Source organism: Onychostruthus taczanowskii, unplaced genomic scaffold (genome assembly GCF_017590055.1).
Source record: "Onychostruthus taczanowskii isolate IOZ18803 unplaced genomic scaffold, ASM1759005v1 scaffold162, whole genome shotgun sequence".
Classification (NCBI taxonomy): Eukaryota; Metazoa; Chordata; class Aves; order Passeriformes; family Passeridae; genus Onychostruthus; species Onychostruthus taczanowskii.
This window is the reverse complement of record NW_024498818.1, coordinates 369,948-391,893: the sequence shown is the minus strand read 5'-3', so window position 1 is coordinate 391,893 and position 21,946 is coordinate 369,948. Positions and strand designations below refer to the sequence as shown.

General features: G+C 44.5%; 1 protein-coding gene across 1 annotated transcript in view; it reads left to right on the top strand.

Annotated features, from left to right (window-relative positions):
* The first annotated feature begins 1,238 nt into the window (after positions 1-1,238).
* The window catches only part of NUP210 (nucleoporin 210), a 47,652-nt gene continuing 26,944 nt past the window's right edge, over positions 1,239-21,946 (top strand). The window contains exons 1-13 of the mRNA XM_041399522.1: positions 1,239-1,392; positions 8,653-8,789; positions 9,539-9,670; positions 10,890-10,986; positions 12,491-12,641; positions 12,967-13,099; positions 13,836-13,994; positions 14,454-14,522; positions 14,817-14,923; positions 15,932-16,072; positions 17,250-17,387; positions 20,070-20,225; positions 21,559-21,757. Coding sequence (XP_041255456.1) covers positions 1,241-1,392; positions 8,653-8,789; positions 9,539-9,670; positions 10,890-10,986; positions 12,491-12,641; positions 12,967-13,099; positions 13,836-13,994; positions 14,454-14,522; positions 14,817-14,923; positions 15,932-16,072; positions 17,250-17,387; positions 20,070-20,225; positions 21,559-21,757 — 1,771 coding nt within the window. The 5' untranslated portion in view covers positions 1,239-1,240. The remainder of the gene's footprint in view (positions 1,393-8,652; positions 8,790-9,538; positions 9,671-10,889; positions 10,987-12,490; positions 12,642-12,966; positions 13,100-13,835; positions 13,995-14,453; positions 14,523-14,816; positions 14,924-15,931; positions 16,073-17,249; positions 17,388-20,069; positions 20,226-21,558; positions 21,758-21,946) is intronic.

The window sequence follows — 21,946 nt, the reverse complement described above, 5'->3', positions numbered from 1 at the left end:
TGCAGGGAGAAGTGAACTGTCCAGGAGCCCACATTCCTCTGGGACAGAAAGTGGAACAGCATTGCTGAGGTACTGATAAATAAAACACGAGCTGAATAAATAGTGCAAAAAGTCCTCCTATGTAAAGAGAACTTCCTGTATAAGTTTACTTGCTTAGAATAAATGAGAACTGATTAACTTGCTAATACTACCTAAATTAGAGCTGGGTAAACTCTTAGCTGGTGTCCCTGGACAGGAGCTGGTCTTCTGGGTAGGATTTAATGATCTTTACTCCAAGAAGCTTGTGCCCTTCCTGAAGTCCATTTTCCTGATGCATACATGTGCCATTCCTCTGTCATAGGTAAGGACAGGCAGATCCTCCACACATGGAGCATCTTTCATACAAGGAAAAGCTGGGACAATTTGGTTTGTCCAGGCTGGGGAAGCTTTGGGGTAACTTAATTGTGGCCTTCCAGTACCTTAAGGGGCTGACAAAAAAGATGGGGAGAGGCAATTTGCAAGGGCCTGGGGTGACAGGAAAAGGGAGAATGGCTTCAAACTGAGAGAGAGGTGTTTGAGATTAGATGTTAAGAAGAAATTCCTCCATGTGAGACTGGGCAGGCCGTGGCACAGGGTGCCCAGAGCAGCTGTGGGGGCCCCTGGATCCCTGGCAGTGCCCAAGGCCTGGCTGGATGGGGCTTGGAGCAGCCTGGGACAGTGGAAGGGGTCCCTGCCCATGCAGGGGTGGGAGTCGGTGATTTAAGTTCCCTTCCAACCCAAACCGTTCTGAGATGCTATGACAATGAATGAACCATAGCTTAGTGTGGCTGTTAGCACCTGTGTGCCCGGGAACATGAAGGGGGCCGGGAAGGCCGATGGCAGCTGGCTTGTTCCAGCACTGGTGTGGCAGCAGGACCAGGGCCGTGACTGTCCCCCTGTGCTGGGCTCGGGTGAAGCCAGGCTTCGAATCCTTTGGTACCCCACGACATAACAGACATTGAGGTGCTGGAGTCTGTCGGGGGAAGGGTCTGGAGCACGACTCCTACGAGATGCTTGGGGTTACGCCCGGAAAAAAAGAGGTTTTTCAAACGACCAGCGCCTTGCCGTTGGCGCCACTGGAGTTCCCCCGAGGGAGGGCGGCGCGGCCCCGGAGGGCGGAGGGCGGGGGGAGGCCCTGCCCCCGGGCCGTCCTGCCCGGCCCGGCCCCGCCGCGCCGCTCCCCCCGCACTTTCGCGCCCCGCAGGTCCCGCCGGCGCGCAGCATGGCTCTACCCGCGCACGGGGCGCTGCCTCTCCTCCTGCTGCTGCACTTCGCCGCCTCCTCCAAGCTCAACACCCCCAAGGTGCTGCTCCCCTTCACCCGTGGCACCCGCGTCAACTTCACGCTAGAGGCCAGCGAGGGCTGCTACCGATGGTGAGTGCAGGTGCCGCCGCCCTTTGTCCGTTTCTCCCCCCGCCGGCACCTGCGGCGGCTCCTCGGCCCGCGGCGGGGCCTGACGGCTCCCGAGGCAGCCGGGCCCTCTCTCGCCGCTTTTACCTCAGTGCGGGTGGGTTTGGGCGGCCCAGCAGTACCGGAGCCAGACAAGGAGATAATCCCTAAGGGGATAGGTTGTTTATTTTGTGCAGTGGGGATTAAACCCACTGGAGGAGGGCAGTGTCTGCAGGCCGGACCTTGAGCAGAAGGTCCCTGTTTGTAAAGGAAGCTTCCCGCCATGGCTCTGTGCCCGACATGTGCTTCACAGCCCGTGCACACCCACCCGTACACCCCTCACATGTCCACCTGCTTCTCCTCGTACCCCACACACACTCCACCTGCTTCTCCATGTACCCTGCCCGCTCTGGCTCCACACACGCTATGTGCTCACCCTGCTGCCCCGCACTCCCGCAGTGCCACCCCACGCACACACGGCCTCAGTGTCACCCCACACACACATGGCCACAGTGCCACGTGTGTGGGGACAGCACCCAGAACTCTCCTGCTGGTGTGGAAATAGCCCTTTCCTTCCAGTAGTCGGTAATGAAGGTCCTGACAGCTCTGAGCTCAGGGTGTGGACATGATTCGTAGCTAAGTCAGGAGCTTCTCAGTGCTGCTGTACGTGTAGATAACAGCACCCTTATGACTTCACCTGCGGACAGTGAAGTTGAGTTTTAAAAGTGAAAAGCTTTCCTGGTTTTCTCAGTGTTGAGCACGTGGGATGTACTCCAGGAACGTCTGGCTGGGAGCCCCCTTCCTGCCTCGCACAGGGGGGAGGACTGGGTGGTGTTGAGCACCGAGGCTGAAGGCAAATCCCACAGCATGTGCAAATTTGGAAAGCTCACAGTAGTCTTCATGTTAAACAAATGTTGCCAGCTCCTTTCCATCGAGCTCCAGAATGGTGACTTAATCAGTAATGATAAGGAGGTACCCACCTGAAAAAGAAGCAGAGTCGAGGTATGTTTAGGATGATATTTCCGTGTATGCCAGATGAATGTGTAGCAGTTTGCAGTTGTTCTGCGTGGCAGTTACTGAAATACATCTTAAGGGGCTATATTTTCATTCTGTTTCTTTGCTCAGTTGTTGTACATTTTTCATCTCTGGGCTGGGTATAAGCCTTTGGTCTATTACAGTTTATATATTTGAGGGTGCTTATGCAGAAGAGCAATAATTAATTTTAGCCAGAAGTCAATTAAATGAAAGTTATTAGATGAGCTGCCTGCTTGTGGTCATGTAATTTAATTTTTAATGGTTCACTTCAGTGAAAGTCTCACAACTGTGGGTTTTTTCTCTTTCCTTACTCGAATTTTTGAAGGCTGCTGAGCCTTTAAAAGGGTTTGGTTTGTGAGGTAAATTATATTGCACGAAGCTAAACCCCAAAACTCATCAAAGCACTAGTAAAATCTGGAAGTATAGACTCCCTTTCCTGTTTGCCAGTGAGCTGTGAGGTGACGCTGGGTTGGCTGCAGCCATTCCTGCACATGCCAGATGCTATCCCACTGTCAGAAGCATGGAGATTGTTGGTAATCTCACTGAAGTCTGCAAATGAAAAGATGTGAGATTATTCTCCAGAGAAATGCCAGATTTGACCCACGTTCATATCTCTAATGGAGGTGATTTTTGAGCGCTTCAGAGCACGTTCTACTGGTGCTGTTTGCCAGTATGCAATGACTCACATCCCTCATGCAGACAGGCCTCAACATCCTTTTCCATCCTTTCTCTCTGCCCTTCAGAGATGAATTTTGGTTGAGAATTTAGGAAATTGCACCTAATTCACCTTCTATGTGTTCTTATTTTCTGTGGCTTGTAAATGGCATTTATTCACTTCTGCTTTGCAAGGCCTGGCAGGATGTGGGTTGTGAAACTTGAGGTGTGCTCAGCAAACCCTCTGGAGGAAGCAGGAGCTGCATGTGTGTGCCTGAGCAGAGGGAGCAGTTGCATCCGGGGCTCTCTCCCTCTGCATCCTTGTCCCACAGGCCTGGAACTGTAGGGGGTTAGAAAGAAATGTGTCTGGAGGAGCAGCAGCACAGCCACTTGCTGACAGGATTCCTGCCCTTCCTGTCTGAAGGAGCTGTTACTGGACAGGGGCTGTTGAACTGAACGAGTTAGGAAGTACCAAATGCAATGGCTTGGGAAGGAGTGACTCTTCCTCACATTTGGGAAATGATGGGTGTGTTTGTGTGCGTGAAAGCAGGGATTTGAATGGAAATGGTCAGATTCAGGCTCTCTGTGTCTGAAGAGGGGACTGGGGTTTTGTAATATGGGAGATCGGGGGCGTTAGAGGTGGCCTATGAAAGCTGTTCTGGTTGTACAGCAGCATCTGATAGCAAATGACACCTTTTGAAGGTCTGCATTACTCATCTCAAGCATTCAGAATTCAAAGACAAGTGTCCAATTTCCTGAAAGATCAGTCTATAGCATGCTGTGACCTTCTTTTTTTCCCAGTTTCCCTTTCAGCCTTCAAGTTTACCTCTGAAAGTAGGATATTTTCAAAGCGATTGTAGTGGTGTTTGAGAATTCCACTGATTGAGAGGGAAAAGGACAAGTTCTGTCATCATCCCAGCAAACTGGGAGTAGTGGTAAAGTTACAAGCATGGCTTTAAAGTATTTTCTGAAGGCTCATGCCTTCTGGAGTTTGGGTTGCCTTTATATTAAAATTATTTTTTGGGAAAAGCTTTGTTTTCAAAGCACACTGTTTGTATCTGCAGATATTCTATGTGGTGCTATCTTCAGGCATAAAATAGAGTCTGTGCAGGATTTATATTGCATCTGTATTTGTATTTTAATTACCTTAATCCAGAAATTACACCTGAAAGAATGAAAACATTCAGAAGCAGAATTTTCTCCTTGAAACCTGCCATACCATAGTAACATTTTTGGGGGGAGGATGGGGACACGCACACGAAAAACCCATTTCCCCCCAGGGTAACCTCCATGGCTGGGTGTTTGTAGGAGAAATTATCTTCAGTGTACCTATGTTTACATATGCCATTATTTCATGGAGTGTAGAGTTGAGATACATGGTGAGGGCTGGTGGAAATGAAGAGGAGTTTATTGCCACCATAATCAAAGCTTTGTGTGTGCTACTCTAGCCCTCCCTTGTATTGAGGTAATTGCCATGGGAGAGGAGCTGGTGGCAGAGTAGTAAAGGGAGAGATGCAGTGGCCAAGTGGTGTTGGAGCTGTGGGATGCACAGGTATTTCCAGAGAGCCCAAACCCACTGCACAGTGGTGCTGTCTCAGTAGTTGGCTGGCAAAGCTAATTTTCTAGCTCCTTACCTTTTGTCGTGCTTTTGTTGTAAATTGATCTTATTTCTCCATGTGCTGGCTTGTGTGCTTTTAAAAATCTGTATCAGTAGTGTTTTCCTTGAGATCTGTGGCTTCACTCAAAGACCAGTAGTCTCATTCCTGGTAATCTGGGAGTTGTGTTGGTTCCTGGATCACCTGTTTTACCACAGGTCTAAAAATACCTGTCTGACTCTCACTGAAAAATGTTTTCTGTGAGATACTGTTAACTTCCATATTGTGAAGTGACATCTTAAGTGTTTGTTATCCCCCTCTGTGCCTCTCATCTGCTCTGCATTTCCCTCTTGTAAGGCATTGCAGTGGGCAGCAGGATGTTCTCCTTCTCCCTGATATCTGGCTGTGCTTTCCCAGCAGGGCTTCAGGCTCTTGGAAGTGCCAGCAGAACCTCAGAATTGGTTTGAGGTGTGCTAGGTGGTAAAGTGAGAGGGGCTGTGCTGCTGTGGCTCAGGTATGTGTGTTACCTGAGAGTGTTGGCTCAGAAACAGAGCAGGGGGTGTGAGTCTGCAGTAAAAGTGTTCTGACAGAGCCCAGGAGGCACGATAAATAATGTTGTTTCCCTTACCTGATGTGCAAATATCAGTGCAAATTTACTGTTGAAAAAAGCTTTTTCTCAGTCTGAGCATCACCTGCCTGCAGACAGAAGGATTAGGGACTTGTTGATTTTGAGCAACATTTCACTGCTGAACACTCCGGAAAGAAATGTTTTAGACTTCTGCTTATTTTTTAGTTCCAAGAGTGACTATATAATGTCCCTGGTGTACTGGTCAGTCCAATCTTCCCAAAACTCTTGGAGACTTTTACTACCCAGTTTCCCTCTGACTGCATACGAGCCCAAATGCCTGATAAAATTCTAAAAGATCAGATCAACTGACAGTTGTGGTGCAGCTCCACAGAGGTGGATTTTTGCTGACTCAGTCAGCTGAGTTTAGTCTGAAGAGCTGGCAGAAGAGCATAAAACGCTGGAGCAATGAGAATCAACAGAGGATTGCCAGGGAGAGAAACAGGAATAGGTGCCTGATCTTTGAACCAACTGATAAATAAATGAAGTGTAATCTGGTGAAGTATTGACATGTGGTGTTACAGACCAGTCAATGAAGAACACAGGCATAGGTTTGGGTAGATGTGTGGATGCAATCTTGGCACATGGCTCTGTCTGGGGCCCTGGAGGGGAATGGAAATGGTGAATGAAGCAGAAATTTACCAGACGACTGGCAGCCTCTTTGCCGGTGCCATTCATTCCTCAGCAAGTAGGATTTTACTCTGAGGGAAATACAAATTGGGGACTTCTGTGAGCTTTTTTCCCCCTTCCCTCCTCACTCTTCTTTCAAGTGCTTCCTCCCTGCCTTACTGTTTCTTACAGGCGCTGGCATGGGATCCAGAGCAAGTGCCAGAAATGCTTCCCATTGCTGTCTTCTCAGGATCTAATTTTGCCTTCTGACAAGCCCAGCTCTCAATGTCACACACTGACACTCTACTGAAGAGCTGCTGTAGTTGGCAGGGGATAGAAATTGCGTTTTTTGTCACTTAAAGCTGAAGTTTCTTTTTTTTTTTGCCCAGGACCTAGGACCTAGTAGTGATCCCAGCGTAGTGCTGCTGTAATCCCCAGCCTGGTTGATTAATCCCTTTGCCTCTCTGTGCTTGGCCCTGCATCCAGGTAGCTGTAAACAGAATGTGCTTCTGATATTGCTGAATGGTAGAGGGGTCATCAGATACTTCCTGTGTTTTGCTGGAAAAAACACTACTCTGCAGATTGTTTTTAAATATAAATCAATACAAAACCAAGCCTCAGAAAGGCCCACTTGAGTAAAATTTGTATTAGAAAAAAAGACATTCAGCTGATATTCTACCTCTTAAACTACTGCAAGAAGCCAAATAGTGTCTAATTTCAGTTTCTCTACTGCAGTGTACTGGTTTTAGCTGTAAAAGCTTGAAAGTTCCTTTAAAATTGGGGAGTGTATGTATGTTTACAGTTAAAATTTAATTTTTGTTGATCTTTGTTCCTCCCTTTTTCTAGTCTGAAAAGTATCCTGTAATTAGATTCTGTTTTACAACACTGCTATTATGCAAACCACAGTGGTTTTGTATTACAATCCGTAGCCAGATATTAAAAGAGCAAATACAAACCACAGTGAAACCCCCTGTTGTGTTGTAAACACAATCAATACCAGACTGCAAGAATGCAAAATCCTCAAATTAATAACAAAATATGTAATGGCAGAGTATTAAGCAGTGTAAAGAGCTAAATAAAAGTCAATTTCCTACATATAATACTTATTTAAAAATACCTGCATGCAGACTAAGTCAAATACACATGCTCAGCTTAAAAAGCCAACCAGGCAAGTACAGGAAAAGCCTTACTTGTTGTGAATGCTAATATTGTATAAAGAAACTTGCTCAGTGTTGGAAAACTGTTTCGTGGTTGCCTAAGAACAGCAGAACAGCAGGAAAATAACTAATTGCTCACTTTTAATCTCTAAAACATATTTTAATATTTTAGAGTAAAGCTGTATGCTGCTAATACAGAAAACTATATTGTTTTAGAAACAGTGTAACCCTCCTGTAAAAAAAATACACACATTATTGTGTACATTGTTTAGGTATATAGACGAGATATAAACAAACAATTTTCAGGTTTAAGCTTTTAATTTGTGTTTAAACTGCCCATTGCATACTGCTGTGGGTTGTTTTTTCCTTGATCAGATAAAGTACTTTGAAATTCTGGGTCAGCAGTTGGTATTGTTGTGTAAAAATCCTCAACTACTCCTTATGTAAGCAAAATACTGTTGGGAGCTTAAGGTTCCAGGCAGGATTTGCAGTTTTATTGCAGTGGCTACAAGCAGAGGTCCGTGCTCACCTGGGCTGCAGCTGTTAACTCTCAGATAATTGAGTGCGGCGTGATGTGTTGTTTTTCAATAGATACGATTTTAGTTAAGGAGAAATTCAGTTTTTCGCTGGTGTGGATTTGTTGGTTGTGCCAGTAAGAGAAGGAGGTGAAACCTCTGACTGGGGACTCAGTCATACATGACATTGCTGTTTGTTTGGATCTCCCATCCTGCTCCTTGCTGGGTTACAGAATTTTCCCCACACATCCCAGATATGCATTTTTGTACATCTTCCAGAAAAAAAGTCCAAACCCATCCACCTTCCCCGTCTTTACCAGGGGGGATGCAGTGCCCGGTTTAGGTTGCATTTACCAGATAGCACAGCGTTTTCATCAGAGTTGCTGTCATCATCCGGAGAAGCAATTCCCGAGCAGCTTTGTCACCCATCAGTGCTTGCTTTCATTGTTTTAATCCTTCAAAGGGCTCTTGTGAGCGGATCCCGAGCACACAGCGGGGGCTGTTTCGGGCTGGGTTCCGGCGCTGTTCCCTCCCTCCCTGCCCGGCCCCGGGCCGTGAGCGCGGCCGGGGAGGAGCAGCAGGGCCCGGCTCGGGCACAGGGCTGAAGGTCCGGAGTGGTTAGCAAGGGCTTTGGCTGCTGGAACTTTTCACTGCAGTTACCCCTCAGATGTGTACTGCTGCTAGCTCAGATTTACTTTTAAGAGGCTTGGTTTTTAATAACTCTCCGACTTTTGTTGTTGTTTTATCTTGACGGTTTTGGTGCAGTGGAAAGGAGAGCTGGGCTCCACTAAGTAATGCCCTGGCTTGCTCCGTGGGTTTAGCGGAAGGTTGTTTGATTCTGTAGTGGAGAAAATGCTGAGCTTGCCTGCCCTGCCTCTGGCCTAGGCTTTCCCTGTCCTCAGCCCAACTTGCCTTGGCAGGGGTCCTCGAGGAGCTGCTGCCATCCAGCTCTTCCCAAAGCCAGCTGCTGACCACGCAGCACGTCCCAGGTGAATTGCTGGGGCGGCTTTGAAGGCAGAGCTGTGACCCCCGTGCTGACAGCTGCCCACCCGCAGGTCGTCCACGCGGCCGGAGGTGGCGAGCATCGAGCCGCTGGGGCCGGACGGCTGCCGCTGCTCGCAGAGGGCGCTGGTCCAGGCGCGCTCCTCGCAGCCCACGCGCCTCACCGCCATCATCTCTGCCGAGGACACAGGTGAGTCTGAGCAAACCGCTGCCTCTGGGCATCCTGCCGTCCTCCGGGAACAAAGCTGAGACCTAGAGGTGCACAGGCACATTTCAGTTCCTATGCACAGTCATTTTAGACTTTCTGTGGGCGTGGTTTTTAGCTTCTGTTTGCCTCAGAGAAGTGTTGATGATTTTAATGATACACCCAGGAAACAGGTAATTCTTAAAACCCCCGACCCCCAAAATCGAGGGGGTGAGTGAAATATAAAAAAGTGTTTAATAAAAATGACTAGCGCAAATTCAGACGCGTCACATTTGAAAAAAGGTGGCAGTTGCTTTTGTGTCTGTTGTACAATATACCTGGTTAGTTTTTACAGTGACAGAGAGGCAAAACCAGATGGCCAATTAAATGCCGTGCAGTCACTAACTGAAGGAGTTTATGGGCGTTTATTGTCTGTGAGTAAAACCCATTAATTTCTGTGGGACATGAGAGCACTGTACCAACTCTGCATAAGCACTCCCAGACAACAGCTGTACCTGTCAGTGTAGATGGAAATCAGAGTTTCTGCAGTCCAGTGAGGAAGGGAACTGTTTTTGTTGCTTTCTGAGCCACCGGTTGACCATGAGTTTCTTCATCAAGGTCATGACCAAGTTTCATTTCCTTCAGTGTCAGTGTCTTGTGTCACTGGCTGCATTTGAGGTGCATCTTGACTTCTCGTTCTTGATGAGCACATGCAGTTTTGTACTTTCTTGTGCTCTTTCTGATGTCTCTTCAAGTGACTGGACAAGTGCTTCGCTGTGATGCCATCGTTGATTTAATTCATGGCATTCAAGTTGTGTCCACAACGAGAGAGCTCTACCTTGAGGATTCACCACTGGAGCTCAAAATTCATGCTTTGGATTCAGAAGGTAAGAGTTCTGCTTGTAGGAAATTAAATATATATTGAAAGTTCTAGCTGTCTGATACATGCACTAGCTTTATTTGTCACACTGTTGATTGTTTGAAGCCAAGTGGAGAATTTTAAGGAGTTTCTCTGGATAATACATTGTGAAGTTGTCTGTTGTTTTTTCTTTTTTTTTTTCTTTTTTTTTCTTTTTTTTTTGTGCTGAGGTGGTCTAAAGAATTTTGCAAAAGGATGTTTTTGTGAACAGTTGGGTATCTGACAGGAGGTTCAGAGATGATGTTTGAGACCAGCCACCTATTGTTCAATCTGTTTAATTACTACACAAACACTCACTTTTGGGACACACCATTTGGGCTCATAAGAGTCAGTGCATTTGGACTGAATGCACTGTTATTTAATAGGAGCAGAAAACTTCTGCTTTTTGTAGTCTGTAGCATCAGAAAAAGAGCCATGATCTGGTAAGAATTCTATGCTTTCAACAGTCAAGTTTTGTGCACACATAGCACTCCAAACAAGGGATTTTTAGGACAACTACTGAAGGGAAATAATGTGTCAGGCTGATATAAAAGGTGGAATTAATTGTTTTGGTTACTGTGCCCATCCCACCTGTGTTTGTAAACCATGAATGCCAGGTGAAGTATGGTGATATATTAGTAATGAAAAGTAAATTTGTTTTTATCCTGTGTGTAGTGCTGGATTCATATAGTAGCAGTGGTCCCCTGAATGGGGAATAAGGAGCATTGACTCCATGATTGCAGAAGGCTGATCAATTGCTTTATTATTACTATACTATATTGTACTATACTATGCAGAAAAACCCATTACCCTTGCCAGACAGGCCATGGATCCAGTTGGTCAGTGAATCAAAAACACCATCACCAGAGTCCAATTAAGAAATCACTCTTTGTTGAACAATCTCCATAACACATTCCACATGTGCACAACAACAGGTGCCGCAAATGGAGACAAGAGTTATTTTCTCTGAGCTTTCTCACAGTTTCCCAGGAAAATCCTGGGTGAGAATGGTGTCTCTCTCTGTTCAGAGGATGTGTGATTACCACTGATTCGTGGCTTGGTGTTGTGCAAACTCGAGGGTGCTTTATGGTTCTTCTTGTAGGGAGAAAATAGAGAAATTTCCCAGGGAAATAACTAATGCTTTGTGTTCCAGGAAGACTCTGTGCTTGGTCTCTATTTTTGTTTTAATGTGGTTGTTTGATTTGTAGGAAACACTTTCAGCACTCTGGCAGGGTTGGTGTTTGACTGGTCAGTGGTGAAGGACCCAGAGGCCGATGGCTTCTCAGACTCCCACAATGCTCTGCGGTAAAGTAATTTCCTTTGCTCTCAAAGGTTTCTTCAGTCTGATGTGTAAAAAATACTTCCCCACATCTAGGCAGTTTATTGAACTGATGCCTAAAATTATAATGTTAAGAGTTAGTTGTTTCAGGTTGGGTTTTTTTAACCTACTCGACAGCCTAGGCACTTTGTTCTCTGTTTAGTTTAACTGATAGTGAGCAGCTCTGGGAGCTCTGATGCAATAATTAGAAATAAACAGATGTGATTTGTTGATCTTGCTGAAACATCTCATGCAAAAGGAAGATTTATCAGTAAGATTGTTATCTCAGGATTTCAGCAGACTTTTATTTTTAGATTTTTAAGGAAAAAAGTCCCCTTCCATTTCAGAAAGGAGCTCTCCAAACCTTAAGAGTTTCAGGTGTCAGTGGACACTTAGTTCTGGTGTTGAAATAGGGGGGATTCCTTGTGGGGAAACCAGTTCTCCTACAGAGCAGAATGGTTAACAGCCAGCTTCCATCCTCAAGCTGACACTCCAAAGACACTGCAGGTGGGGTGGGGGGAGCCAGCAAGACTTTGCTCCTGGGCAAACACAGACTGATTTTGCAGCCTTAGAGAAGCAGCAAGGGAAGGCTAGGGAAAGCCTGCTAAGCCCATAATACACCTGAAGCTGCAGGTAGGAGTGAGAGCCAGAATGAATGGCTTAATGGGATTGGCTGTCCCAAGTCCTGGTACATACTGAGCTTTTTCTTTCAGTATAGGTACATGCTGATGTGATTTTAACCAAACTAATATTGATATATGCTCTACTGTTAGCATAACTATGATTATGCTGAAAAAATGTTCTAAAGGTGGTGCAGCTTTGTGAAATAAATCATAAATTGTCATGAAAGTGTTAATATCCATAACTGTTCTCCATATGGCTCCACTGGTTTTTCTCTGAAGGTGCACATGAAGCCAAGCAGATCATGTGCATACAGAAGGTGATGCCCTGAAAAACATGCTCTGCTTTCCAAAATTTCCTGTCATTTGCCCATTCATGGCAAATTCCTTCCCTCTCTTCTGCCACTTTTCACTGAAATTTCTAACAGTTACTACAAGTTCTCTGTTTGTAGATGATTTTCATAGTCATTTATTAAATACATCCTGGCTTCTTGAGGGAGGTCAGAGTTACGTTCTGGGTTTGTTGAGCTGGTGCTTTTTTAAACATAAGCTTTGGGTCTTGCACATCAGTTCTTCTACAACATAGAGAGTTTTTGCTGTCTCACCCACTGAACGAACTGGAGGGGTCATTGTAGACAACATGTGTAGTCCTCTGATAGCTCACAAGCAAGCTTCAGACAAACTTATCTGTCACAGAAATTAGCTGCAGATACCTCAAAGAATGAGTAAAATTTGGATATCTGGTCCCAGGCAAACATCTTAAATTGGCTTAAAAATGGAAGTGGCTGGGAGTAGATGCCGGTGGTGTTTCTCTGTGGGTTTAAAAAGGTTGATTAACAATTTTCTATTCACTTTGTGATTCACCTTTCAGTATACTCAAGTTCTTAGAATCCACTTACATCCCACCTTCCTATATATTGGAAATGGAAAAAGTTGCCAAGCAAGGAGATACCATTCTGGTGTCTGGAATGAAAACAGGGAGTTCTAAATTAAAGGCAAGACTTCAGGAAAGCATCTATAAGGTAAGATTTCTGCATGTCGGGGAGAAGATGGATTTCTAAATGTCTGAATGAGCATCTGTCTCAAGTTTTTCTGTATTCTCCAAACTGATCTTCATACCGACATGATTTTTTTCTTCATTCTTGCACTGTGGGCACAGAGGAGATCTCTGTACCATTCACTGTCCCTTGCATTGCCTGTTGTGACAAAAGTTGAGATGAAACTAAAGAGCCAATTGCAGCAAATAATGGTTTTCACTTCCAGATTCTAAGTTCCTGCTGCATGGTCTGTTTCAAACAAATGAGCTGCTTTTAATGTGGTTACTTTTCTTTGCCCCTCTGTCAACAGGATGTACACCCTGCAGAAGTTAGATTGCTTATTTTGGAAAATATCCTTTTAAATCCAGCATATGACATTTATCTTCTGGTAGGAACATCAATTAAGTACAGAGTTCAGAAACTGAGGCAAGGGAAGATCACAGGTTTGTTCTGTTCTCATTTATTTTTATTTTTTAATGCTTTGTGTGAATTTTTAACTGCTGAGAAATTTTAATTGTGTTTAAACTGCTTTGTTAATGTTTAATACTGTTTTCCTAAGGCACACAGTGATACAGCTGTTTAGTTCTTTCAGTAAAAAAAAATAGTGACTGTTAAGAATATACTCTTGCAGTTTTGTCAAGGATGTAGAGACAAGGGTAACTTAAAATAGGAGCTAACACTGTCATTTTAGATGGTGACAGTCACTAAGGAACTGACTTTCTTACTTAAATTTATATTAGTAACATTTTCTAACAGAAAATGTTTTATTGAGAAATGGATTTGCTCCACAGATTAGAGCCTGTATAAATGTGGGTTAGCTAGCTTTATGCCCATTTCAAAAAGCAGTGCCTTGAGTTTTCTCTCCTCTCTCCTTTTTTCCTTTTTTTCCCTTTTGTCTTTTTTTTTTCTTTTGAAGCTGGAAATCAGTTGAATGTTGGGTCTAAATACCGAGATTATATTAGTTGGGAATTGCAGTTTCACAGACATCAAATTTGCCAAGAAGCTCGTTTTTTGTGTGTATGTTGATGTGGTGACAGAAGCGCTATTTTTACAAGACACTAAAAATATTGATTTAATATGTGCACTAGGCATCAATAAAAAATAATCAGCAATAATTAGCAGCAGCTAAACATTGCCACACCTGCTTTTATTGTTTCCTGTGTTTTGTTTCACCTCCAGAAATAGCAATGCCCTCAGACCAGTATGAGCTGCAGCTCCAGAACAACATCCTCCATCCCAAGGGAGATCCCTCCCAGTCAGTTGCCAAGCTGGACCAGGCAACATCCACTGTGACTGCGCTGCAGCAGGGCCAAACCAACCTCATCCTGGTGCACAAGAGTATCCTTCCTCAGGAATGCTTCTCCAGCCACCACTCGGTGGTAGGAGATAAGCTTTCCACCCTTGGCAACACAGAAAGATCAAGTTATCCTCATTTGTACTGAGAGTCTGGAAATCAAGAGCCATGGAAAGCAGCACTGCTGTGAATTCAGTCTCAGCGGAGCTGTTTGATGCCTTGGAATGTTTTAACAAATTAGGTTGGCAAAAGATCACTTAAATCCTGTCTGTTCCCCTCAGTCACTGTAGAAATGTATGGGGCTTTATTTAATTTTTATATTTCAATCATTATATTCTTTAGTGAGATCTCTCCTAAGTGCTCACTGTCTTGCAGTGAAGTGGGGATAATGTTCATTTGCAGTGTACACTTAGCTTTAAAATAGCCAAAGAGGCATGAGGAGTCCCAGGAGAATGCAGGTCTTGGTTGTGCAGAAGCTGTGTGTTCCTTGACTGAGCCCTCAGGTATCCGCATGCAGGGGGTGTCCAGGCTGCCCAACAGCACTGTCTATGTGGTAACTCCTGCATATTTGGGTTGGTATTGCTGCAATCTTCCTGATTGCTTAATGCAATTTCTGGCCTTGTTTCTGATTTTCGTGCTGTATCTCCACACTTCCCGTTCAGTGTTAGTTTTCACAGAAAAGTAATTTTATTCATAAAAGTAACTCAATGGGAAATAGGTTTTATGTACTTTCTTTTATCTCTATAGTCAGCAGTTTAAAATAATGAATGTTCATCTGCAGAGTGTGGGCAGCAGAAGCAAAATGCTTTTCTCCATTAGATAAAGAGGCTGTTGGTTTGTGCTGTTCAATATTTCCTGTTTTGCAGGATTTACAGTTCATCCAGGTGACAGATGGGCCCTGGAAACGGGCAGACTTTATGAAATTACAGTTGACGTGTATGATAAATCAAGCAATAAGGTGTATTTATCTGATGTAAGTTGAAATGTTTAGATACTTTTCAGTGACTGCCTCCGAAATCCTGACTTGCTTCGGAATTATTTGAGTGGTTTCCTACTTACATTGAGACAGGACAGTACAAAGCTTGTTGTTTCTTGCCTTTTCATTTTTTCCATTTGTTTTGTTGTTGTTGTTACTTTTTAAAAATAAAGCATGCTGGGTGATTCATGTGATATTATTGGAGTCTTAAGTGCTGTAGGAAAAAAAACGGAAGATGGACAATGTATGTCAGGTTGCATGGAGCTTGGAGCAACCTTAAATCATCCAGTGCCACCCCTGCCATGGCAGGGACAGCTTCCACTGTCCCAGGCTGCTCCAAGCCCTGTCCAGCCTGGCCTTGGGCACTGCCAGGGATCCAGGGGCAGCCACAGCTGCTCTGGGCACCCTGTGCCAGGGCCTGCCCACCCTCACAGGGAAGAGGCTCTTCCTAAAGTCTATGCTAGGTACCGAATATACATAGTTCTTAAAAAGCTGCAAAAGAAACTGAATTTAAATAGTTCAGTTGCAACAAGAAAAATTTTATTAAATTATTGCTTTTCAGAGTATTGGAGCTAGGGGAATATTATTTTATTTGTCCATAATTGCTTTTTGGGATACAAATCTGAGTTTGAGCTAGAGCTAAGCAGTGTGCTGTTGAGGCAATATATTATGTGTTCTTTTGTGTTGAAGAAGGAAAAAAATTACAAAAAATACTGTAAAATATTAATCATTTAGTGGTATACGTATGGGTACTTTAATGTTAAATTGCATGTTGCTGATAATTTAAAAAAAAAAACTTTGTGTGGAGTTAATGTTATGTTTAAAGGTGAAATCTTTCTGAAAGCCCGAAACTTCTATAGGGAGAGTTCTGATCAGTTTTATCAGCGTGTCTTTGAACTGTGTTATTAAGCAGTGGTTTGCTCACTGACTTGTGTGTTCAGGGTTTTCTGTCCTCTATTGATGTCAGTTACCTGTGGCAATTTCTGTTTTGTGTTTTGGTTTTAGAATATCCGAATTACTACAGAGCTGTCCAAAGAACACTTTGAGGTGCTGCAGTCCTCTCTGAATGGGTCCTACCATTATGTGATGGCTGTGAAGGCAGGTCAGACCACGATTGATGCTGCACTAACATCAGTAGTTGATCAGGTGTGTCTTTGTGAAAACTCCTCTGCTTCACTGGTAGGCCTAAAAATAATTGAGCTGTGCAGTGGTAACTTCCTAGTAAAAGGAAACCTAAGAGTTACACAGGTCTGAGCTGTCTTTCTTTGAACAGATTAAGAGCCAAATTCTAAAATCCTTTCTTCATGAAAACTGTCAATTGAGTCAACAGAGAATTTGCTTAAATTATAGACTGTGGGATTTTGCTCCCGAGCATGTGGCAAACTCCTGTTAAGGCGGTGGTGCGCAGCACTGATTTCTTTTCTCATGGCAGATCCTTGTGCTGGGCAAGGGGCCTCTCACAGTCTGAGGGAATTTTACACTTTATTGTGGTAGGATCCTCACTCATACCCTGGCCTTGTTCTGCAGTCAGTTACATTGGGGAAGTTTGCTATCAATTGGTAAGTGATCTTAAACTCTGGAATGACAATCTGCCAAATGTATCAGCCTGCACATTTCTCCAAATTAATATTCATTAACTTTCTGCTGGTTGGGCAGGCTGCTGAATGTATGGCTAACTAGGGCATGTGGTGTGGAAGTGAGTTGCTTTTGCTTGAAAATTCAACACTTCAACCCATTTGCTGTGAAATCATTTTAGTGATTCCTTGAGCAGGTTTTAGTAGCTCCTTCAGTGTGATAAGCCACGGTCAATTTCTGTGTCAGAGATGTTCTCTTCAGTGGAAAGGCATCCCCTGAGAGCTGTTTTTCCCTCAGAACTGCAGTAACAGTGTGTTGTGCCAGAGGGTTGTGGCACTGCAATGACAGCAGAGCTGTGAAGGCCAGTGTTTGGGGGCTGAGCAGTGGCTCTTCCAGGCTGAATTTAGTACACAGTGGGATGAGCAAAGAGTAAATACAGGTGTCGAGCCTCCAGATTGGTTCTCCAAATGAGGTCTCAAAATAGGAGCAGTGAAAGAGTGTATTTCTTCTTGCTTTTAAATTAATGTGGGCACCTGGATCTTCACAGCAATAGCACTCATTTAATACAGTGGCACACCTTGCTGCCAGGAGCTGTTTGCTGACTAGGAGTGCTGTTCATAAGTGGTCCTAAAGAGTTTTCCTTCCTCTCTGAGGTGTTTTCAAGGACTTGTCTGTACCTAAGGGCTAAACATTAACCCTGGGAAGCTCTGTGTCGCCATTTATAACACTGTGCTTTTGCACTTTGCAGGATGGAGGTGTTCATACCTTACCAGTTCCAGTGCAAAACCAGCAGGATGTGGAGATCTATGTTCCAATATTTCTCGTACCCAGCACTCTGATGTTTCCTTGGCAGCCAAAAGCAGGAGTGTACCAGTACACCATCCAGGTATGCCACAGAAGTACCCAGCTGCAGGGAGTGTAGCTCAGGCAGGCACACTGGGGCCTGACGCCATTGAGCTAGGGTTCACTTTGGGTACTTCAGGCACACTGGCATCCAAAATGTAATTGGAGGAACTTCATGGGACATTAGTTACAGGAATTAATATACAGTTCAAAGAAAGCACCAAGAAACCAACAAACAAAAACCCGGCTGCCTTCCACCTCTGGTCTTCCCTTCCTGTCTCCCTGTCGTGCATGCACCACACACCTATGCCTGGGATGGTTTGGAATTCCAGGAGCATCCTATATCCAAAGATCCACAGCAATCATTAGAGGCTGCCCTTTGCTGGCAAGGATGGGAAATATGAATGGGAGCGTGAAGTGACTGCAAAAAGGGCATGACAAGATTAATTAGCAGCACTCTGCCAGCTTTGGACATCAGTATTCCTCACTGGCCGCACACCTCGTGCTCCTAATACAAAGTTCCAGGGAGGCAAAGGCCACAGCTCATTTACAGAAGGGATGATTTCCATGTTTACTAGGTGTGTCTTTGCTCCCAAGATGTCAGTTATTCCTTACACTTAATGAAGCAAATGGTTTTTGTTCCAATATCCAGTATCTCCAGTCTGAGTAGGGAAAACAAAGTTGTGCTTTCTCAGCCCAGACTGTAATCCCAGGCCAGTGATACACAGATCCTGCACTCAGGTGTTGGATGCACAACTCCTGCCTCTCCCTTTTGGCATAAAGTGGTGTTCAGTTTTGGATCTGTGTTAAGTAAGCCATATCCAAATAGGCAGCAGGATACTTGGTGCCAGGCTCTTCTCCCAGGTAACAAGGGACAGGATGAGAGGAAACATCTTCATGTTTAGATTGGATGTTAGACAAAATTTTTTCCCAGGAAGAGTTGTCAAACACTGGCACAGGCTGCCCAGGGCAGTGGTGGAGTCACCATCCCTGGAAGGGCTCAAAAATCATGGAGTGTGGCACCTGAGGATGTGGTTCAGTGGTGGACTTGATAATCTCAGAGGTCTTTTGCAGCCTTACTGATTCAGTGACTGCATGGAAAGAATCAATCTCACAGGATTAAACTGAATTCTCAGTGGAAATCTAAGGGCAGCTTCATTGAATTAAGCCCTGCATCTCTGGTTGTCTGTTCTGTGGGATTAGTTTGGCTTACTTCATGCTATTCCTGACCACACCAGCAGAGTGTGGTAAAAATTCTTAGTATTAAATCTGCATTTTCAGTACTTCATAATTCTGCTGGAGTTTTCCCAGTAAGGGAGAGGAAATGTAGTTTTGTTTCCTACCTCTCTCACAGTTCTGTTCTCACCTTATCTTGCATATATGATGAAGTATTTCACTAGAGAGCATTCCTTCATGGTGCTGCAATAGTTGTTACTTTACTCTGATCTTTTCCTATAAAAACATACAAACTTTTTTCTCCCAAGATTAAAATTTTCCTGAAACTGTGACATGTATTCTGGTCTCTCCATCCCACAATACCACTGGTCAACAGCATAGACACAGCTCAACAGTTCCTGCCTCTCCATCAGAGTTTGCTATCCCCTCCATAGCTTCAGTCAGGCTATTTCAAATGGGGAATGAAGTTTTTCTGAAAATAAATTGAAAGGGATTTTTGGATCTAGCCAAATTCTGTTTATAGCTGAAGTAACTCCCTCCAGATGGTATCCGAAGGCCTGGCAGATTTTCCTTTGGCAGCTGTCTGGTTTGTTGGGGGTTGCTTTGTTCATATTTGTGCTAATGAGATGGTTTCTGTTGCCTTCCTTCAGTGCACGCACGAGAGGTGCAGTGCCAGCTGTGTGAGGCTGAGCACGTGGAGGTTCCTGGGGAGGGCATTGCTCACAGGTAGCGGTGTGGAGCTCCCTGCCAGGCTCTGGGTAATGATGAGGCTGCAGGGGAAGATGCTTTACCCTTCCTCTCCTTAGTGCAGACTGACTGCCAGAGAGAGAAAATGTAGAGAGGTGTCTGGGGTTTATGGCAGGGACCTGAGATTTCATACAGTTACTAAGAATTGGGTATTTCTGTTTTAGGTTTTCTGCTCATCTCCCTGTTTCAACTAAAATACCTGTACAAATATACTGAGCTTTTGGATTCTTTTAGCCTTTCTTACCACATCCCATGCATCTCCTGTAACACACCACTACCTATTTATTAATTTGTCTGCGTCCTTCTGTAATCAGGTTGTGCATGTGCTCAGAGGAAGGAAGAAGGGAAATGACCCTCCTCTTCATTTTCTTTTTATTCTCTTTTCCTGGTAAAAATTACTAGCTAAGCTCCTGCATAATTTAGATTTGTTTGTTTTCCACACTGTCCCTCTAGACAAGATTTATCACCTTGTTCATTTTTGATTATGAAATAGGTTAAAGGAAATGTTGAGGAAGTCAAAGAAACAATATGCATTAAAAAATAGCTCCAGTGTTCACCCATGTTTTATTCTGATGGAACTTTTGACATTTATTTTGGTGTGTGAAGGAAGCTGAAATTAAAAAGAATGAAGGGTAGAAATCCCCTCATCTCTCTCTTGCTTATTAAGTTCTGAGGTGTTATTTTATTTGTATGTCCCATTCTCAGTCCATTCCAGGTTTTCATGCAAGATATCCAAAGCTGTGGAATGTGAGAACCCTGTACTTGATTAAATGTTTGAAAGATTTTTCCATCTGTATTTCAGGCTCAGGGTGGAAGTGGCAACTTCAGCTGGTCCTCTTCTAACCAGGCAGTAGCCACAGTGACAGTCAAAGGGGTGGTGACCACGGGGAGCGATGCTGGGGTCAGCATTGTTCAGGCACTTGACATGCGGAATCCACTGCATTATGGAGAAATGAAGGTAAGGGATTCATTGTTCAGTGAATAATGTTCTTGAATATGGTTTTTGGGAGCAGCAAAGGCACTGAGAATGCCATAGGCATTCCCCTTCCACTTCCTGCCCTGTGGCAGGTTAAGGGGTTAGTTTCAGTTTGTGTTTCAGGGCATCAAACACTGTCCTGTGCATTAACTTTACTCCCATTTTTGCCTCTCCCTGATTTCCTTGGTAAGTCTTTCTCCCTGATGGAAGTTCTAAGTGAAAGAAGGAAATGGTCATGGACTCCAGGCCTGGCCACTAAGCAGACAAGCCAAACTAGAAATTCATTCTGTAGGGTGATAGGTGGGTGTTCTCCCTTGATACCAAAGGGTGACAGTTGTTATCAGGATGTGCAAGGAAATTTCTATCTGGAGAAGTAACTGAAGTGAGGACAGTGCTGCAGACTGACTCCAGAACCTGAGCTGGCCAAGAAAAAACAGTATTTTACAAAAATCAGGAGAAAATGGCAATGAAAAACAAGAGGAATTTTGTGGTGTCTCTGCAGACCATCCCCTGTTCTTAGGTCATGGTGGTCAGTGTGTGTTGTGGAGTGAGGAGAATGCAGGAACAGTACATCTGGTGGCCCCAAAGAGAGGGGTGTGACATTAATTAAAATCTGTTCAGAATTAACCTTACACACTCACTCTGAAATAATTCTCTGAACAACCCAGGATACTGCTTTTTAGCAGTGCATCAGTTACCAGCTGGTGACGCAGGAATGAAGATTTTTTTCAGCTAAAACTTCTTATCCTTGAACATAAGTCAAAGCCTGAAGACGGAGAGAAACCTGTCCATGTGAGCTTTCAGAGCAGTGTATTGCACAATCTGAATAGGTTATTTTTGAATGCCTTTGTTCCTGTGTTAGGAGCTGCTTTCTTTGCGGAGCAGCTCTTCAGAGTTACATTTAGTGAACTCAGTGAACAAGTTGTTAGTAGTAGTAGTTTTAGGATTAGTTAATCCACACAGATTGCAGCTTTATCCCTGTCCCTCCCATATGGTTTGGTATCCTGAAGCCAGTTGCAGAAGATTAAGTAGTTAAAGATACTGCAAATAAAAACTTTCACAATAGCAATCACAGTGATTGCTATGAAATCTGTGGTTTGAGGTGGATTCTTTAATGGATGCTAAGCCTCTCCCAGCTGATGGTGGTACCTCCTGGAGATAGCACACAACTTAGTCTACACTTCAAAGTGTGTAAAGCAGAAGAGAGAGTTACAGGAGCAGCAGTAAATGGGAGGCTCAGCAAGCTGCTGTGGGCTTGGGCTGCTGTGGGAGCAGAGCACTGACCCACCCTGTCCCTGTTCCTTCCCCGGGACAGGTGTACGTGAGCGAGCCCAGCGTCATGGAGTTCACTGCCTGCCAGGTGGAGGCACACGTGGGGCAGGTGCTGGAGCTGCCCCTGAGGATCAGTGGCCGGACCAGTGTGGACAGGGGCGAGCTGGTCCCCCTGAGCGACTGCTCACAGCTGGAGCTGGCCATGGAGCTGGAGAACCCCGGCGTGTTCAGCCCACTTGAAGGTGCTTTAACTCCCTGCCTGGGTTGGAAGTTAAACTGGTGACAGGTCACACCTTTCCCAAGTCACCATGTCACACTTCTCCCTTAAATCACTGATTCATAGCTCTGTACAGTATCCCAACAGAGGTGCCAAACCTCAGAGGGGAGGGGGTCCAAGTAGTTTTATTTTGAGGATATATTTGCTTTTTTAT